General features: G+C 54.8%; 1 protein-coding gene across 7 annotated transcripts in view; it reads right to left on the reverse strand.

The window, feature by feature from the left end:
• Positions 1-18,770, reverse strand: part of PCNX2 (pecanex 2) — a 380,334-nt gene continuing 361,564 nt past the window's right edge. For 6 of the 7 annotated variants that reach the window (XM_053605995.1, XM_053605996.1, XM_053605999.1 and 3 more), the window contains 6 exons: positions 15,387-15,531; positions 14,665-14,895; positions 13,827-14,101; positions 12,697-12,884; positions 2,244-2,692; positions 1-988 (listed from right to left, as the gene is read on the reverse strand). In XM_053605995.1, the coding sequence (XP_053461970.1) occupies positions 815-988; positions 2,244-2,692; positions 12,697-12,884; positions 13,827-14,101; positions 14,665-14,895; positions 15,387-15,531 (1,462 nt within the window). In that variant the 3' untranslated portion in view covers positions 1-814. Of the gene's footprint in view, positions 989-2,243; positions 2,693-12,696; positions 12,885-13,826; positions 14,102-14,664; positions 14,896-15,386; positions 15,532-18,770 lie in introns of those variants that run through there. The other variant, XM_053606000.1, reaches the window with a different exon arrangement.

The raw sequence follows: 18,770 nt of genomic DNA on the forward strand, positions 1-18,770 counted from the left end.
TAACTATAAACATTTTAATTCCAAAAACAAAGGTGTGTACATGTGGCCTGAAACAGCGAGGGTTGAGTCAGGGTCGCTAGGCTTGGAGAACAACATGGGCTCCTGTGAAGCGTGTGGGAGGGCCAGGGCCTGCGGATCACCCGGAGTAGTGAGAAGCATCATGTGACCACTACCCCCTGGTGGCTGTCCACGCACTGATGGGACACGATTTCTAAACTCCCATCCCAACACATCTTGGCTCATCACAGATTACCTAGGACACGACTGCATGCACTGTCCCAGGTTGTCACGAAGCGGCCGCTGTTATGCTTAGTTAACATTTGCATAAATATGACAAAGAAATTAGGTTTTCCTTACACCACCGTAATGCATGTGACTAGCTGATGGCCTCACATGTGCTGCTGTTCATCTCTTTTTCATGGTGACGTGATGTGTAAAATGCCAATTATTTAACATGCAGTTGTGTGTTTTCATCAGGGCAGAAAGGCGTTATTCACAGGCCCTGCTTACCCTAGTTGTTGAAGATGGTAAATGGCTTTTGTCTGACGTTTCAGACCTGGGAGGTGTGTGGTGCTGTTAGTGCGGTGCTGCTCTGGGCAGCCCAGTGCATGGGGGAAGGGGTGGTGCCTTCTTTTCGTTTTATTTTTCACCACATGAGTTTTGTTCAAGGACCTGAGATCAAGTTATTATGTTTTCTAGAACAGCTCTCCTTTTCCACAGGAAGAGCCTCCCATGGAATGAAATACTAACTCTCCTTGATCTTGGTGGGCACAGGGAGAGCTGTGGAGTCAAGTGTTCCCAACCAGACGCACTGTCACTGCTCATCCGAAGCACTCTGCTGGGATGCTGTGTCATCCAGGCCCATGTCCTCCTGGCTCGCTCTCCTGCAGACTACCCCCAGCGTGTCTGCCACAGCCTCAGCTGGACGTTGCTCGCGAAGCTGCCCCTGCTCGGTAGTGTCGGTGGGTTCACACGGCTCAGAGAAGTGCTTCCAAAGAGAAAAGGGTGCAGCGCGCAGCTCAGCACATGATGCCACTGTGTGACTAGCACCCTCCCCCTTGCTATGGCACTAAAGGCAAATGTCCCAACACCCCTGAGGCCAGTTGTGAAGTCGGGTCACATAGGACGGAGGTGGCCTGTGAGGGTGGGATGTGCCTCTGGGGTGCGTCTCTAACAGACCCCCATGGGGCCTCCTCAGTGTAATGGGTGAGGGGCTGCCGTAGGGGAGAGGCTGCCTGCGCCCGCCTGGCCTTCCTGCATCTCAGGCAGTGTCACTTCATGCACACCCAGCCCTTGTCATGAATGCTGAGTTCCTGCAGGTCTGACCTCACCAGTAGTAGCAAATGGCAGGTGGGAAAGTGTGTGACCGTTCACAAGGAGGAGGGGAGAGTGGGGAGAGCCAGGCCTGACCGAGCTTTGCCTTAATGCCATCAGTTTTCCCCTCGCTACCACGTTACATAAGAGAGCTAGTAGGTATTAATTTAACTTTCTCATTTACAAAGCTCAAGTATCCATCTAATGTCAGCTAGTTTAGAATTCTGGACAAGGCTTATTTAAGCAAAGTCCTTAAAAACTCTTTTTCTTGTATTGAAATACCTAAAAAGTAGGCCAGGCATGGTGGCTCACTCCTGTAACCCTGTTGCTTTGGGAGGCTGAAATGGGTGGCTCTGCTGAGCTCGTTCAAGACCAGCCTGAGCAAATCTTTACTAAAAAAAATAGAAAAACTAGCCGGGTGTTATGGCAGGTGCCTGCAGTCCCAGCTACTTAGGAGGCCAAGGCAAGATCATTGCTTAAGCCCAAGAGTTTGAGGTTTCTGTGAGTTATGATGCCAGGGTACTTTACCCAGGGTGACAGAGTGGGACTCTGTCACAAAACAAAACAAAACAAAACAAAACAAAAACAAACCTAAAAGTAGTAGCCATGTCAGCAGGTTGGTTGGATGGGAGTCAGTGGCAATCTTAACTCCCCTTAGGCCAGAGTCATGTGGAAAGAGGATGAAGCAACCTTGTTCCCCTGCCATGGGCCTCTGGGTAGCTGTTCTGCTGAATCCTGCCTCTGACTCCCTCATGCCTGGCCTGGGTGCCTCTGTACTCCAGGTCTTGTCTATCACGCCATCTGTAATTCCCAAGCCCAGTGGAGAAGGGGATGGGACTCTGCAGGCAGGTTGATGGTAGCATGAGGCAGGTACTGACGCCCCACCCCTCCACCCCCCGCCTGCCTGGGAGCCATGCCCAGCCCCTTACCCGTCTGGCCTGGCTAGTGGCCCTGGCCGAGGGGCCCATCACGATATTGACGCTGCTGGACGACTGGGTGTCACTGGTGTTGCCCCCCTCTGCGGCAGAGAGTCCAGAAATGACAAGAGCACTGGAAAAGCTCCTTTTGCCAAAGAGGAAGCTCAGGGTGGAGCTGGTGGAGGACCCCAGGCTGGACCTGATAAGCGCCTCGGCCCGCTCACGGACACTCAGGTGGCCCGTGGTGGTGACTGGCGGTGGCTGGGAGTGCACAGATGCAGCCGAGGTGTGCAAGGACAGCCGGCTGCCCGACAGCCGCTGGGCCAACTCGTGGACCGACGTGGACGTCTGGAGGAAGGCCTGGTGGCTCTCTAATATCGGGCCAGATGAGCTCAGCGCTGGCGGCCTTTGGCTCAGAGTCGAGTGTGCCTGAACAGACTGGCTCCTGCCCTTCCTCCTGCCTGTAAAGAGAAGGCAGAGCACACTATCACAGCAGGTAGGCATGAAAATCAGTGTCTGTGCGGCGAAGTGGGCAGCAGCTCTATCCGGGACTGGAGACCCCAGGGCACCTCATGCCCTGTGCAGCTGGGAGGACAGCGGGAAGCTTAACATCACCTGCTGCCCTCCTGGGAGGCCAGGTCCTGGAAACTGAAGGGCTGACCCAGGAAGACCTGGGAGCGGAGAGATGGCATAGGGAGCTGAAGCCAGTGTGACCAACCCACCTAGTTTGCCCAGGACTTTCCTGGCTTTAGCACTAAAAGTCCTATGCTCCTGGAGGCCCCTTCCAGGCAAACCAAGATGCCATCAGCAGTATAACTTGAACTCACAAAGCAAATCTGAATTTGTTTCTGGTTTACATCCTTGGCTCCTATGCTCATCTGATAAGCCACTGAGATAAAGGAAAACATACAGGACTTTGTCATTTTTAGTTGCCATGGAAAAGGAGAAAAATGGAATTACATGCCGTGGGCTTTGTTTTCCAGAACAGTTTTCCCTCGAGATCATGATGGGCTCACTCAGGTGAAGCCCTTGCAGGCCCACAGGATGCTGGCCAGGCCCAGGGGTGGGTCACGTGGTCGTCTCGCCTGGTGTGGACCCCAGTTCCCTTTGCCAGCTGTCTCTGCTCTCTGCTAGACAAGCCCATTCTTTTTATTAATTTTTATTTTCTTTTATTTTTAGAGACAGAGTCTTACTATCGTCACCCTTGGTAGAATGCCGTGGTGTCACAGGTCACAGCAACCTCCAGCCCTCGGGCTTAGTAGCTGGGACTACAGGTGCCCACCACAACGCCCGGCTATTTTCTTGTTGCAGTTTGGCCCGGGTCGGGTTTCAACCCACCACCCTCGGTATATGGGGCCATTGCCCTGCTCACTGAGCTACAGGCGCCGCCCGACAAGCCCATTCCTAATGAAAGGGACTGGACTGCCCCAGGGTTTGTTCCTGTCCATGCCTCTGGAAGAAGAAGGTCAAGGGGGTCTTCAGGGGCTGACCTACCTGAGCAGCCTGGGGTCAGCTTTATAAGCCAAGCAGCGGGGGGAAAACCGGCACTGGCTTAACTTAAGCATCAGTAATCACTAAGGCCTAGTTTTAAATTATTATTTTGGTGGGAGCAGCTAGCGATGCCACAGTTCTACCTATTGCCTCATCAGCCTGTTTTCCTGAAGCTGCTGCAATGAGGCATTAGATCAAGACAAATAGAGGGGTGGAGGTGCAGGACCAGAAAGGTGTCCAGCGCATGGTCTCATGTCCACCTCCCCACATGCTCAAATTATTAAACGTGCATCTGGTGGTTCTAAAACATGTGCACATGCTTAGAAAAGAACCCAAGAAGTTACACAGCATTTGAAAGGTAACTCCTTAGGGAACAGATGGTTGTGGAGAACCCCGGGGTCTCCCTGCTATCTCTGCCTGTGTTGATAGCAGCAGTGGTCTGGGTGCCATGATGGTGGCACCTGCCTCACTCTCTCCTGTCCATATGCTGAGAAAACAGGCCACTCACCCCATAGTGCTGCCTAGATCCCCCAGGACTGGCACTGGCCTCCCTGGGGTGAGAGTACTCAGCCTCTAGCATGGGGCCCATCCATTTTTGTTAAAAGTGGGTGCACCCTGGCCTGCCTGAAAGGTCCCCACCCAGTAGTTGAGTATGTCATTTTTAGAAAAAAGAGAAGAGAGGCCAAGCACGGTGGCTCACACCTGTAATCCCAGCACTCTGGGAGGCCGAGGTGGCTGGATTGCCTGTTAGAGACCAGCCTGAGCAAGAGTGAGACCCTGTCTCTAAAAACAGCTTGACGCTATGGCAGGCGCCTGCTGTCCCAGCTACTTGTGAGGCTGAAGTAGGAGGACCACATGAGTTTGAGGTTGCTGTGAGCTATGACTCCGCCACACTCTACTGAGGTTGCCAAAGTTAGACTCTGTCTCTAAAAAAAAAAAAAAGAAAGAAAAAGAAAAAAAGAGAAGAGAAAATGGACCCTGATGAATCACCATAAAGAACAGGGATGGTGATTTGTTAGTTTATTCAGAGTCTGGCAAGGCTGAACATCTGCTTGTGATTTATACTATAAAGCTGATCCCTGTCAAAAAATATTCCACATTCATCCACAAGTCAATGATTCCAAAGCTAGACAGGAGACCACCCATACTTGGTAGGGAACTTCTCAGCTAATTCCAGAACAAAGGGACACTGGCTGTGGTCTGTGCAAGACAAGGATCCCCCATCCCTGCAATTTCATTGCTTCAGATTTTCTCGTTGCTCATTTTTTCCCTTAATTTTAATTTTGCAAAGGGAATGGCACCAAAAAGTAAGCAAACTGCGCTAAATGCACTTTTGCTATTCAGGGTCATTATTTTACAATTTAACTTATTTTTGCCAATTACTGCATTACCAAATTATGAATATTTCTAGCAAAAATATTGTTAGGACTGGAATGGAAATGAATGCCTCCTACATAAATTACCTTCCTTGGTTCACCATCATGGCCGTTCATACCTCCATCTTTGGTAATTGAAAGGTTGTGCAAATTCTTACCGTCATAAGAACATAGCCTTGCTCTCCAGTTTGGGAGTCAGATTAGTTATGAATTCCCAATTGCTTATCAATAAATAGGTTACCCCCCTCCACTGCTGGGCCATGTACTTGTCACTCCAAGATGACTGTTGGTCTGTCAGGCCCTGGCATAGGTTGGCATAGTGAGTGCCTGGCCGCAGACACATGGCGTGGCCACCCTGGGGAGGGGAGTCCTGCGAGTGAAGACCCCAGGCATGAGGGACTCCAGTCCTCAGAGCGCCTGGCAAGGGCTCAGGATTAGATGAAGCAGTGTCTAAGGAATGGAGGGAGCAGCTGAGTTTCCAGTTTGGGGAGTTGAGCTTTGGTGACTATAAGTGAAAAAAGACGCCAGTTAGAATTTAGTTCCAATTCATCCTTCACAACTGCTTACCCATTGCCATGTGGCTGAGCGTCTGTTGTGCCTCCACAGACAGGCAGGTCCTCCACCTCTGTGAGGCCTCCCCCCCACCCCTGTGACTATCTCTCACATGACACATGGCCCTACACCACTAGCCCTGACCGTGTGAAGCTAAGGACTGTCTACTGTATTGTTTCCTTAAGTGCAACACCCAACACACTACCTGGCAAATAAGGTACACAAGGGACAAACCTGCAGACTGACCCGGCACCAAACCCTACTTAGAGAGCCAGGGAATCCCAGGAAGCTTGATGGTGTATATAGAGTTTCTTAACCTTGACCATTAGAATCATTTGGGAAGATTAAAAAATACCTAAACCTAGGGGCTGAGACCCATGAGCATAAACCATATGTGGGGCCTGGGGCCTCCAGCACAAAGATCTGGGGTCACGACTCCTCCCCATAGCTGGAGTGTGACCTCTCATGCCCCTGCACTGGCTGAGCAGGCCCCACACTCCCCTTCTGAGGGTTGCATTTCTCAACTTGTATGGGGAGGTCATTTGATTAAAACAGGAGGAGGGTGGAGGGGGCTAGAGCAGCCTCTGGCAGCACCAGAGTTCCCTTTGGATGATGGCCTGCTGGGAATGGCAGTGGGTGCCTTCCCCAAAGGGCCTCAGGCAGGGATGGCCAGGCCAGGCAGGGCCCCTCTCTGTGTTGGGGCCTTCCTCTCAGGCCTGCTTCCTGTACATTGGACCTCAGGTGCAGCTTCTGAAGGGCAAGGCCAGAGACCCTTCCCTGGTGCCCAGGCTGTTCACATCAGTGAAGCAAGAGGTTGGAATGAGGGGCTCCCGGGCAGGTGCGCCCCTCTGGATGTGGCTCCCTGTTGCCCACACCCTGGGTTATCTCCTAGCACCGTTTATCAGGTGCTGAGGGTGCAGCCGTGTAGGAGCCCCAGGAAGCTCACACCCCTGTGTGTGTTTCCCTGCGGTGTGGGCTACCAACATGCTGATGTGTGTGTGGGGGTGGGGGGCTGAGGGTGCAGCCGCGTGGGAGCCCCAGGAAGCTCACACCCCTGTGTGTGGGTTCTCTGAGACGTGGACTGCCAACATGTTCATATGTGTGTGTATGTGTGTGTGTGGGTGGGTGGGTGGGGGGCCTGAGGGTGCAGCTGTGTGGGAGCCCCAGGAAGCTCACACCCCTGTGCATGGGTTCCCTGCAGGGTGGGTTGCCACCATGCTGATACGTGTGTGTATGGGGGGTGGTGGAGTTAATGCCACAAGGGCATGGGGATGAGATACGTGGACTCTGATCTGTGCCCCCACATGGAAAGTGGCAGATGTCCTCATGCGGCCTTCCCACAGGGAGTAAAGGGGATAGGAGGAAGAGATGTCAGTGTCAGGGGAGGAGGGGCAGGCTGTCCTTCCTGCTATTTCAGGCCTTTCTAGATCTCTTTCAGGGGCCCTGGTGTGCCCACAGTCTCCAGAGGCTGCTGTGAGGCTTTCCCCCCAGTCCCAGATGCTGTTGTGAAGCAAACAAGCACACCTGCCGTCCTTTTGAATGCGTGTCTTGACCTCAATCCTGTCTAGTTGGCCTCCTAGAGCAGATGTTCTGTGTATGCCCCTGGCCTTGAAGCCCCATCACGAGATTTAGGAAAGAGCCACCCCAGAAGCTCTCTCCGAAGGCAGCTGCTGTGGGTAGGTGGGGGCGAGTGCGGATGCGCCCGGGCAGCTCAGGCAGGTGGGAGGTTGGGATGCTAAACCCTGACCTTCTTCCTTGGGACTGATGCCCCAAACCTTCCCTTAGCTCTCTAGGCCCCTCAGTGCTCTAATCCTAATGTTCTGCAAAGGCCACTGCTGTGCGGTACCTGCTGCCTCAGTGGACTGCTCAAGAGCTGCAGTTATATCTCGAGATAGCCCAGATATTCTAGGGAACCACAGACATGGGGTCTGACCACCCCGGTCAGCTATCTTTGGGGGCCCCTTCTTCCTAGGCCCTGTCACCAAGCGTCACCATGGGGGCTTTCGGTCTTAGGTCTTCTGGAAAACTTTCTGGATGGAGACTTGGGCGCTGGTGGGTCTCTGGCAGGGGAGTTGAGCACCAAAGATATGATGGTGCACTTCAGGAGAGCAAACTGGATCAGAGCTCTTGTCCCACTGCCCTTGGCCCAGGTGGAAATCTGAGCCCCAAGGGCCTAGCACCCCAGACCTCTAGGGAAGCCACAGAGGAAGTAGCTGAGGCAGAAGGGAAGCCGTCCATGCATTCCTTCAACCAGTGTCTGCTGGGCCCAGGACTATCCTTCCGTGGGTGGCCACCTGGTGGCCAGGAAGCTATGGAGGCAGGGGTGTGCCAGCATGCTCCTACACATGCCTGCCGGGCCGTTGCTGGGTCCCAGGACTCCCTGCCCCCATCCAGGGCCTGTACAGGCCTCTCCCCAGGCTTCCCTCCCAACGTGGGCCTCAGGCCTTCCTGCAGGCTGGATATAGACGGGGTGGTTCTGGCATGTACACACAGCCCCTTGCCAGGCGGACTGCGGGAAAAGTGAAGAAGAGGGCGTGTGGTCTCCATGGGTGCACCCACCCAGATCCTGCAGAAATTGGAACCAGACCAACTGAGCGTCCACTGTGAGCCATGCTGTCCTGGGTGCCTGGCAGGGAGCAGCCTATGGTCCCCACTCTTATGAGAATCCTGGCCACAGACAGCGACAGGTGTGACTGGTGGGAAGGAGAAAGTGGGGCGTGGGGAGTGGAAGGGCCATGTGGACGGCTGTGGGACTTCCTGGAGAAGGTGGCATTTGATGGGAGGCTGAGTGAGCAAAGGGTCCTGAGGTGGGGACACACACAGGCAGAGGAAATAGCACTGAGCAGCCCCGAGGGAGGACAGCAAGGAGCTGGTGTGGCTGGGCGGCAGGGTCCAGCAGGAGAGGCCTTGGCATTGAGTACAATTGGGGAGCTGTTATGGGCTGAACTCTGCTTCATCCCAAATTTGCATACTAAAGTCCTAACTCCCAGGACCTCAGGATGGGACCTTATTTGGAACAGCTATTGCAGATGGAATTGTAATAGTTAAGGCGAGGCTGGACAGGACCAGGGTGGGCCTCCTGTCTAATATGACCAGGATGCTTATGGAAAGGGGGAGTGTGGACACAGCAGCACAGAGATGGCTCCAGTGAGGAAGCAGCCAGACGTCACAGCGGAGCCTCTACAAGCCAAGGAGCTGGGCAGGGGCCTGAGACAGTCCGCTCACAGGCCTCAGGAGGCACCAACCCTGCCAATGCCTTGATCTCAGACTCCCTTCACCCCCAGGCTGTGGTGTTTGTTAGGGCAGCCCTCGCGCCCTGATACAGCTTTGTTCAACTGAAGCCATCATTCAGTGAAGACTGACCTGCACTAAAATCAAACACTACATCTGCAAAGTGGAGATGAAGTTTATGATTTTGTGAGTTGTCAAGGCTGCACCAGAGGCCAGAGAGAGAAAGACAGCAAGTGAGGAAAACAGCAGAGAGGTTCTTTCTCCTTTGAAGGGCAGGGACCAGGTCTTATTACACCTCCCCTCACCCCTGCCAGCTCTCTAACCCTCTGCTGGGGGCACAAGCCTGAAGACAGCATCTGTGGGCCGCACTGCCCTCTCCTTAGGCATGTCAGCTTGTTGAGCCAGGAAGGGACCTGTGGCAGTTCCCTGCCCCACCCTGTCCCCTCCCTGCCCATGGTAAACAAATGAAGGAGCCCTGGCTGGCTGCTTCAGGAAGAAACAGGTGTCAGCTCTGCCAGGTCGCAGGGTCAGAAGAAAGACCACTGTAAGCAGAGCCATTGCCAACCTGGGGAAAGGCCAAAATCACACTGGCCAGGGACATTGCCAGCAGCACAGATGGAGCAGTGGGAGCAAAGGCAGTGTACTAGGTTTTCTGGCTTCCATCAAGTCATTCCCCAGGCTGGGGACAAGGACACATGAGGGCAGGAACCGTCCCTTGGCCAGAGCAACAAGATGTACATGGCAGTCAATTCTAGGGTCAATTCTCCATGGTCTGAATCCCCGACTGGCCACTTCCTTGCTGGGTGACTTTGGGCAGTGACTTAGTCTCTCTGATGAGGGTGGTGGAAGTGCCCCATCTCTGCGAGTCACACTGAGGACTAAGTGAACGTGCACACGTACAGTACTCAGGATGGTGCTGATACAGAGTGGCATAAAGATCTGTCACTGTCATCAAATGTCCTCCCTGGAGCATGGACGCCATGAACACCACTGGGGCTCAGGAAGAGCAGTGTGGTGGTGAGCTGGGATTGTCCGCAGCTGCTGCTGCTGCTTGGTCCAGGGCTACACAAGTTCCCACCCCACCCCCAGCAGGACAACAACAAATCTCACACCCAGGGAACTCAAGCTGCAGGCCAGGCTGGAGGTCATGGGGAGCACTGCCAGGCACACCTCCTTAACTCGTCAAGCAGGGGAAGCTGAGGGTGGTGTTGGCAGAAGCATTTGAAGGAGAAATAATGAAAAATTAACAGCTGGTTTGGGCTTGAGAAGACCCTGCTCTGACATGTGCCACAAGTCTTTGATCTCTCCAGGGGCGGCCCGTGGTGACCGAGAGTAGTGCTCCCTGTCTGCTGTGTCCAGCTCTGAGACCAGGAAGGGACAGCAGCTTTTCATGGCCAAAGCCAGTTGCAGACACTATTTTACTCACAAGAATTGGAAGGAAGTGTTTCCATTTTATCTAGGAAGCTCTGAGAGACCAGGCCCAAGATTTGTCTAGCGTGCTTACGTATCTCTGACCACCCCCAGGCTGAACCCCCCACTCCAGACTTTCTCTGTCCAGACACATCACCTAGGGGCACTGGCCAAGGTCAAGCACTTAGGGTTCTGCCATTTGGAAACTGTCGTGTATTTTCCCGTCTGGGAAGTCACCATGTGACCTTGAAACATACAGTTTTCATGAGATAACAAACGTTAACCAACTTGGGCCTGGCGGGATGGGAGAGGGATGAGAGGGGTGGGTGGGGGAGCAGCCACAGCCCTGGAAGCCTGGCCAGCGCTCTGCGGGGCTCCGGGCGGGTGGCACCCTGTGGGGCAGAACGGGGCAGGGGGACCTTCTGAGCAGCTGATGGTAAACTACTTCGTCTATGTCTCACCTGCCTCTCTATCACTACCTACGTCCCGCCTCTCATCTCTCTTTCTCTCTCTCTCCTTCCCTCCATATATTTTCTCTGTCTCTTCTCTTTCTCATGTTTCTATAAATCCTATTTTCTCAGTTTGCCCTTCCACTCTGCTCTGGGGACTCCTGGGAGGCAGGAACTGTTCACTCCTGGCTCATTTGCTGCAGAGCTGCCAGGGGAAGCATGCACAGAGGCGCTTAGTAAATGATGCTTCTGGATTGTGAGGAGGAACTGAGGCCAAAAGGTGAAACCACTAACAGGTTTTAGAGGGCAAAAACAAAGGACTAGCAGAAACCAGGGCCAAACATCTATCTCTCCCGCAGCCCTAGGACACTGGTTCCCTGCTAACCCACAGAATCTCCAGCCCAGCCACCCCCTCCCCAGCACAGCACCACTCATGGGGTTTCAGAATTTCCTCCATCTGTTGGAGCCTATTTGGATATCACCTTAAGCAGGAAGTTAAACTGTGGACTCAGCCCAGACTTGTCCACGGCCACCTCCCTCCTCCGCGCCCGTCCGCGGGGCGCCCTTCCTCCCCTCCTCCGCGCCCGTCCGCGGGCCGCCCTTCCTCCCCTCCTCCGTCCCTGTCCGCGGGCCGCCCTTCCTCCCCTCCTCCGCGCCCGTCCGCGGGCCGCCCTTCCTCCCCTCCTCCGCGCCCGTCCGCGGGCCGCCCTTCCTCCCCTCCTCCGTCCCTGTCCGCGGGCCGCCCTTCCTCCCCTCCTCCGCGCCCGTCCGCGGGCCGCCCTTCCTCGCCTCCTCCGCGCCCGTCCGCGGGCCGCCCTTCCTCCCCTCCTCCGCGCCCGTCCGCGGGCCGCCCTTCCTCGCCTCCTCCGCGCCCGTCCGCGGGCCGCCCTTCCTCGCCTCCTCCGCGCCCGTCCGCGGGCCGCCCTTCCTCCCCTCCTCCGCGCCCGTCCGCGGGCCGCCCTTCCTCCCCTCCTCCGCGCCCGTCCGCGGGCCGCCCTTCCTCGCCTCCTCCGCGCCCGTCCGCGGGCCGCCCTTCCTCCCCTCCTCCGCGCCCGTCCGCGGGCCGCCCTTCCTCGCCTCCTCCGTCCCTGTCCGCGGGCCGCCCTTCCTCGCCTCCTCCGCGCCCGTCCGCGGGCCGCCCTTCCTCCCCTCCTCCGCGCCCGTCCGCGGGCCGCCCTTCCTCCCCTCCTCCGCGCCCGTCCGCGGGCCGCCCTTCCTCCCCTCCTCCGTCCCTGTCCGCGGGCCGCCCTTCCTCCCCTCCTCCGCGCCCGTCCGCGGGCCGCCCTTCCTCCCCTCCTCCGCGCCCGTCCGCGGGCCGCCCTTCCTCCCCTCCTCCGTCCCTGTCCGCGGGGCGCCCTTCCTCCCCTCCTCCGTCCCTGTCCGCGGGCGCCCTTCCTCCCCTCCTCCGTCCCTGTCCGCGGGCACCCCTTGTCCCCTCTTTTTTAGCCTCTGAAACATGGAGCCTAAGTGGAAGAAGGTGAGGACCAGAGAGAAGCAGGAGAGGCATGGCAGGCGGACGCCACATGGTTCAGTGACTACGACGCAACTAGATGCAGAAGGCACACAGTCACTGATGGAGAGATGGGATGGAGTATATTACCCCTTCACAGGTGGCCAAGGTCACAGACAGATGGATAAACAAGAAAAGCTGAATCTAGCAGAGGCTTGCTTCTTTTTCTTTGCCTGAGCAGAACCTACAAGAGTCAGCAAAGCTTCAGCATCTATCAGCCCATTGCTGACTTTTATTCTAAGAAGGAAGTCTCCAGGGTTAGAAGGACAACCCAACTCCTAATGTTTCTCACTATGACCAAACAGGCCCTCAGGAACAGCCCCGTGGCCCCCCGCTGCACCCACCTGTCCCCTGTGTCCCTCAGGAACAGCCCCTTGGCTGTCTGCTGCACCCACCTGTCCCCTGTGCCCCTCAGGAACAGCCCCTTGGCCGCCCGCTGCACCCACCTGTCCCCTGTGTCCCTTCATGGGATGAGGCCCAGGCCTGGGATCCACCTTTTCTGGGCTGTTCTGTGCTGCTCTCCTGGCTGCCACCACTCTGGGCATGGCTGCCTCCTATCACAGGGCCCCCTCCACCATCTGCGTCTTCAACATTGCTGTTGCTGTGCTGGCGGGTGTTACAGTCCTTGCGTACTCTGTGGGAGGGAGAGGCACTGTGGGGAGGCTTGCCAACACATCTCCAAGGCCCTTAGATGCCTGCCACAGTCATGTCTAAACCAAGACGGGCAGATGCTCTCTAGGTGAGCAGCTCACCGGGAACATAGCGGGGAGAGGGGCTTTTGTTCCCCAGGGTGCAGCATCTAATAAAAGAATAGATTGTAGGCCAGGCACAGGAGCTCATGCCTATAATCCCAGCACTCTGGCAGGCGGAGGCAGGTGGATCTCTTGATCTCAGGAGTTCAAAACCACCTGAACAAGAGCAAGACCCTGTCTCTACTAAAAATAGAAAGACTAGCTGGGTGATGTAGTGGGTGCCTGTAGTCCCAGCTACTTGAGAGGCTGAGGCAGGAGGATGTCTTGAGCCTAAGAGATAGAGGTGGCTCTGAGCTATGATGCCATGGGATGCTACCCAAGTTGACAGAGTGAGACTCTGTCTCAAAAAAAAGAAAAGAAAAGAAAAAAATAGACTCTACCTGGGTGAATGAGCTTCAGTCTCCACCTTCCAGTAAGAACCCTTAGCTTTGAAACCCAACAAGGAGCTCTACCCTACTGTGGCGAAACTTCTTGGAAGGTGGCCTCAGTAGGCATTCCCCCTTCTACAACCAGGAGGGAAGAGTGGAGGGGAAATGGGGGCGCAGCCTCTCCACCAGATGTAGACTTTGCTCCTCAAGTCCCCATGACGTCAGCAGCTCAAGCAGGTTCTCAGCCTATGCCAGTGTCAGGGGAGTAGACTCTCACCCCACCTCAAACCCCACCGGAGGCCACTTGTTGAAGCAAACCATCAGTTAGATGTCACCTGGGTACACAGTCTTCCTCACGTGAGGGGTGGGGGTTGCCAGTGAAATTTAAACCCCAGGCAGGAGGGCTGCCCACGCCCCCCACGGCATCTAGACAGAGCCCTCGCTGTAGCCACCTACCTCAGCCACTTGGTCTGGAACCATGTCCTGAGTCTGTTCAGAGTGACGGGTCCGCCCCACACGCTCTTCAGCTGCCTGTGGGTCCCTAGGTAGGAGGTGGTCAGCGGGGACACGTACATGGGGTAGCCCAGGGGCTGGTCGCAGGAGGAGTTGATGAGGTTGCGCAGCACCTGCCTGTTGTTCTGGATGCTGCCGCGCTCCGGGTTGCGGTTCCGGAGGAAGACGAGCTCCTGCTGCTGGCCGGCCCACAGCCCCCGCACACACTCCCTGTTCACCTGCAGGCCGGGGAGGGAAAGAGCATGGCCCACGGGCAGTGAGCGGGACTCCGGGACTGAACATCGGGACCACAACACTTAGGCCTGAAGCTCTTTGGAGAGTGGAACCAGAATAGCTGTCCTATGGGATGGACATGAGGTGATTTTCATGAGGAAACTGAGAGAAAACAAAGAAATGTTTTGTTTTAGCCTAGTGATGGGCAGCTATGTGGAAAGAGGCGTCACCAGGAATAAGGCTCTGGAATTCCAAAGAAGATAAAGTCTTTAAAAGTAGGCTATATCCTGCTCCCACCCACACCCCCGCCGCCCACCTGTGAGTCTAGAAGACTTCTGGCCCAGGTCCTTGCCTGCAGGGTGGTTCTGTGAGGGGCTGCTGACCCTCCCAGGGGATCAGTGCCCAGCCCGGTCCTGGCCCTGCTTGCTGAATGGCCACCGCTCCCCTGAGACTGCTCCTCCCCACAGAGGACAGAGGACAGCTCTGCCTGTGATTGGGTCCCCAACCACCAGGCTGTTTCTTTTCAAACACATCCAAGTGGGAGTCCTGCAAAGTGTGTCCACCATACCTTGATGACCTTGAAGCTCAGGAAGCCTCTGTGGAGCATGATGACCTTGTACTCATCGGTGCCCTCATCCACCACGTGCCGCAAGGTGAGCAGCTCCTCCCTGTTGGACAGCACCGCACCCCGCCAGGCCGGGTCGCACTCATGGCAGATGACCACCTTCTCCGCGAAGGACTGGATAGCCTCATAGAGGACCACGGGGTCTTCATACTCGTCAGGGCACGTGAACTGGTCCTGCGGAAAGAAGTCCTATCTGTCATGGGATGGGGACCAGAGGAACTGGCTCCCCGTGGGAAGTGGGCAGATGTGACTGGCCAGTGACCTCCAAAGCTAAGGCCTTTCCTTATCTTACTCTTTCCTCTATTATTTTTCTGAATCACAAGTGGGAACAGAGGATGCCTCCTCTTCTCATTGGCCTAACCGATGGAACATACCTAGGGAAGAGCTTCATGGCTCAGGTTCCTCTGACTTTCAGGTACAGTCTGGGCACGTCTGATACGCCACTGTCTTTGGCCAATACCCCCTCTTCCTTCCCAGTGGAATATCACCACCTCTTAGCTGCTCTTGAGGGCACACAGTCATTGGCCAATGTCAAGGCCATCTGGTGGCCTCAGTGCCTAGTTACCCCGTAATGAACCCACTCATGATGCCGTGCAGAGAAAGGCCATTTCCCCCCGTACGTTTCAGGCTGATTTTTATTTTATTATTTTTTTAAGAATTTGTACCTGGTGAAGTTTCAGGGACATCCTGATGGCTGGAGCGACAACTTTATGCAGTAGGTCCATGTCAGCAAACACCCACTCGTCTCGTGATGTTACTCTAAAGTCGCCTTTGAAGAGGGCATGGAGGCCATACAGGAAAGAATCCAGGCTGTAATACAAAGTCCCCATCACTGTCAGTTTGCACTGAACAAATGCCCAGAAACCTGTTGTCATGAGCAAGGTTTGAGTCTCCTATTAGTCCACATGAAGAATTATCTTGATATGTTAGCTTGATCCAGGAAGGAAAGAAAATTCTGGGCTCACCTGAGTGCAGGGAATGCCTGACTCTAGATCTTGTGCTCAGACCCTCATGACAGCTGCTAGTGTCAGGGCAGGGGAGTCACGCTCAGTCATTTCAGGGGCCATGCAAGTGCTTGATCTCTGAATGTGACATTGGAGGTCGGGGTCACAACTGGCCTCACATGTGGGCACTCAAGCTAGAAGGCTGAAGAGCAGCATACCCACCACGACAGTCTATAGCGGTCCCCTTCTCAGGAGTGATGAGCCCACAGTGCCACCACGGGCCACCTTCATTCTTATTTCTCGACATTGTTTTGGGGCTGTGTTACTCCTATTAAAAACCAGACCCTACCACAGTATAGAGAGTGGAAATAAAACTGAATGAAACCTTGAATTGTTTATTTAGGCTCTTAGAGAACATCCACTGACCAGTCCCACTCTTTTTTTAATGACTACAAGATGACACAGAATTGCGAGGCCTAAAGACAGACCCCTTCAGGGCTATCCAGGTTTTTATGTTTCTAGGCTTTTCCTGTCTTGCTTCTATTTCCTGCACATCACTGAGCGTGGCCAGGATGGAGAACTGGAATGTTTCTCAAGGGGAATCTCTCAGGGGCTGGGCCTTTAAATTCTGGATGACCTTGGGGAGGAGGTTTGGGAAAGCAATTTGTCTTGCATTCTGAGGGGGAAGAACAGTCCCTCCTTTCTTTTCTTTTCTTTCTATTAATATTCTCCGTCGCAGCTGCCACTTACTGCCCTGGCCTCTAACATCCCTGTGAGGCTGTTATGCTGCAAGTGTAAGAAACAGCATCCCTGGTGGGGTGACCTAGGGCAGAGGGAGCCGGGCAGTGTGTGTGGAAGGGGACCCCTGAGAATGGCAGCTCCTTTGGATTTAATGAGCACACAGCACAATAGTCCCGCCCATCGGGGAAATAGTTCCACTGACTGCTATTTTAGCATTTTGTTGTGAAATGTACCAGTATCGTTAATTTCCTTCTAGAACTCCCATGAGAAAGATGATAAGGCCTCAGAGCAGACTAGGGAAATGTGAACAGCCAGAGGTTTGTCGGCTGTGGCTTGTGGGGCTGTGGCCTGGATGAGCCAGGAACCTTTCAGAAATAGCTCCAGGAGGCAACCCAAAGCTTCCTGGGGCTGTGAGCTTTAGCAACTGCCCAGGAGGGATCCAGAAGGCCCTTGACCAGACAGCAGAACCAGGCTGCAGGAAGAATAATACTGAGAGTGGAGGGTTGAAAATATGAATGATGACGGCTGTCCACTCTTACCTGAAAACATTCAGAAATGCTGCCATTGTCAGCCAGGAGCTACTTACTAAAATGGGAGAGCTAAATCCTGAAAGAAATGGAGTACTCAGGAGAGGATTAGGAGGGCATGCTGCTGGCTCGAACGGCCTTGTGTCCTCCTCTAGAAGTGGGGGAGGAGATGGGTGCAAAAGATTAAAGGACGTGCCCAGATACCCAGACAACAGCCCCAGACAGAAGCGTGAGGAATCCACGCAGCAGCCTGTGGTCTGCTGGGAGCTCAGGCAGGGCAGCCGCCAGCTGGTCATTCACCAGCAGGGAGAACTCAGTTTCCATAGGAGCCTCACTAAGAGACTTGGGTCCCAGCAATCGACGTTTAAGCTGTCGTTTCTGTTTTCAGAGAAAATGATGCATTGTGGTGCTTCAGGCTATTGTAGTAAAATGATTTTCAACGTAGCAAGCAGAGTCTGAGAAGTCCACTAGATTGGGGGCATTACCCCCAGCACCTTCGAGATCAAGGTCTCCTAAAAGTAATGTGTTTCATTACCTGCCTTTTTCCCTCGAGGGAAACAGTGAGCTGTGACGGGAGGAGGAGGGGAGCAGAGCGCAGAGGGCTCTGGGACACCTGCAGCACATTCCTGGCTTGGAGCTTCTTAGGACTTTGTCTCATTAAGACTCTCCTGAGAACCAACAGGCTTCCACCCCCAGGCCAACAGCTGGAACATGGTTTTTATTAGTGAGAAATAGTGTCACATTCAAGGTTGGCCTTCACAGGGACTGAAACAGCCCCCGCTTCCTCCCCACTGCCAAGGACCTGTGTGAGTGAGGCAGAACAGCCTATCATAGCTGGTCAGCCGGGCAGTCAGCAGAGCAGGGAGGACCACAGCCAGCAGTGTGGGACTGCAGGGGGGGGGGGGGCACAGAGGGCAGGCGGCCCCCCAACGACATCCACATGTGTGTTATTGTGTGTTAGAGGCGCACATCCACGTGAGATGTGTGCAGGCTTCCATGGCACCGTGCAAATGCCAAATGCTGTCAGAAATGTAAATGGACAGAGAAAAATACCATTCCTTGATATGGTAAGGAGCAGCTGACACCCGACTGCATTTTCTACTCCACTGGAAACCCCGGTGTGCTGGTATGCACTGCTGGGCAGTAACACGTTGCCACTAAGCTCAGAGTGGCCCCGTCACTTGCTGCCTTGCTGGCGCCTCACCCAGCCTGCGACTTAATGTGGGACACCTGGTGGTGATGAGTGTACCCAGGAGACTGGGGTGCTCGTGTGCAGTACAGCTCTTCATGACCCTCCTGAAAGGGCTGCTCTCTGGCTGGAGGCTGCAGCTGTTGGTTGCAGACCAGGTCACTGCCAAGACTCCGGCTCGGGGTCAGCCCAGTGCTGTGGCTTAGCGGGTTCTTCCCACTTCAGTGTTCCTGCCCCTCACCTTTCATGGCAATGACAGTTTGGAGCCGGCCAATTGAAGCAAGGGTTGTTTTCCCATGCTTCTATTTCGGTTTTCTTTATCCGCAGAGTTCCCAGCTGAGGTTAGTCCAGCCAGAGGTTGCCTTTGCCTTATAAAATCCTGACTGTCCAGAATCCCTGACCAGGTCAGCCAAGTCATCACCTGCACCTTCCTTCACAGTATGTCTCAACCTGATACTAATTTTGGGCCTCAGGGACATCTGGAAATATACAGAGACATTTTGTGGGTGTTGCCACAGATGTAGGGTGTTATTAGTGTCTCATGGGGAAGAGGCTGGGGATGCTGCTGCAATGTGCAGGGCAACCCCTGCCACACAGAACCACACAGCCCTGAGTGCCCAGCTGCCACTGCGACTGGCTGGGCTCCTG

Source organism: Nycticebus coucang, chromosome 10 (genome assembly GCF_027406575.1).
Source record: "Nycticebus coucang isolate mNycCou1 chromosome 10, mNycCou1.pri, whole genome shotgun sequence".
Lineage (NCBI taxonomy): Eukaryota > Metazoa > Chordata > Mammalia > Primates > Lorisidae > Nycticebus > Nycticebus coucang.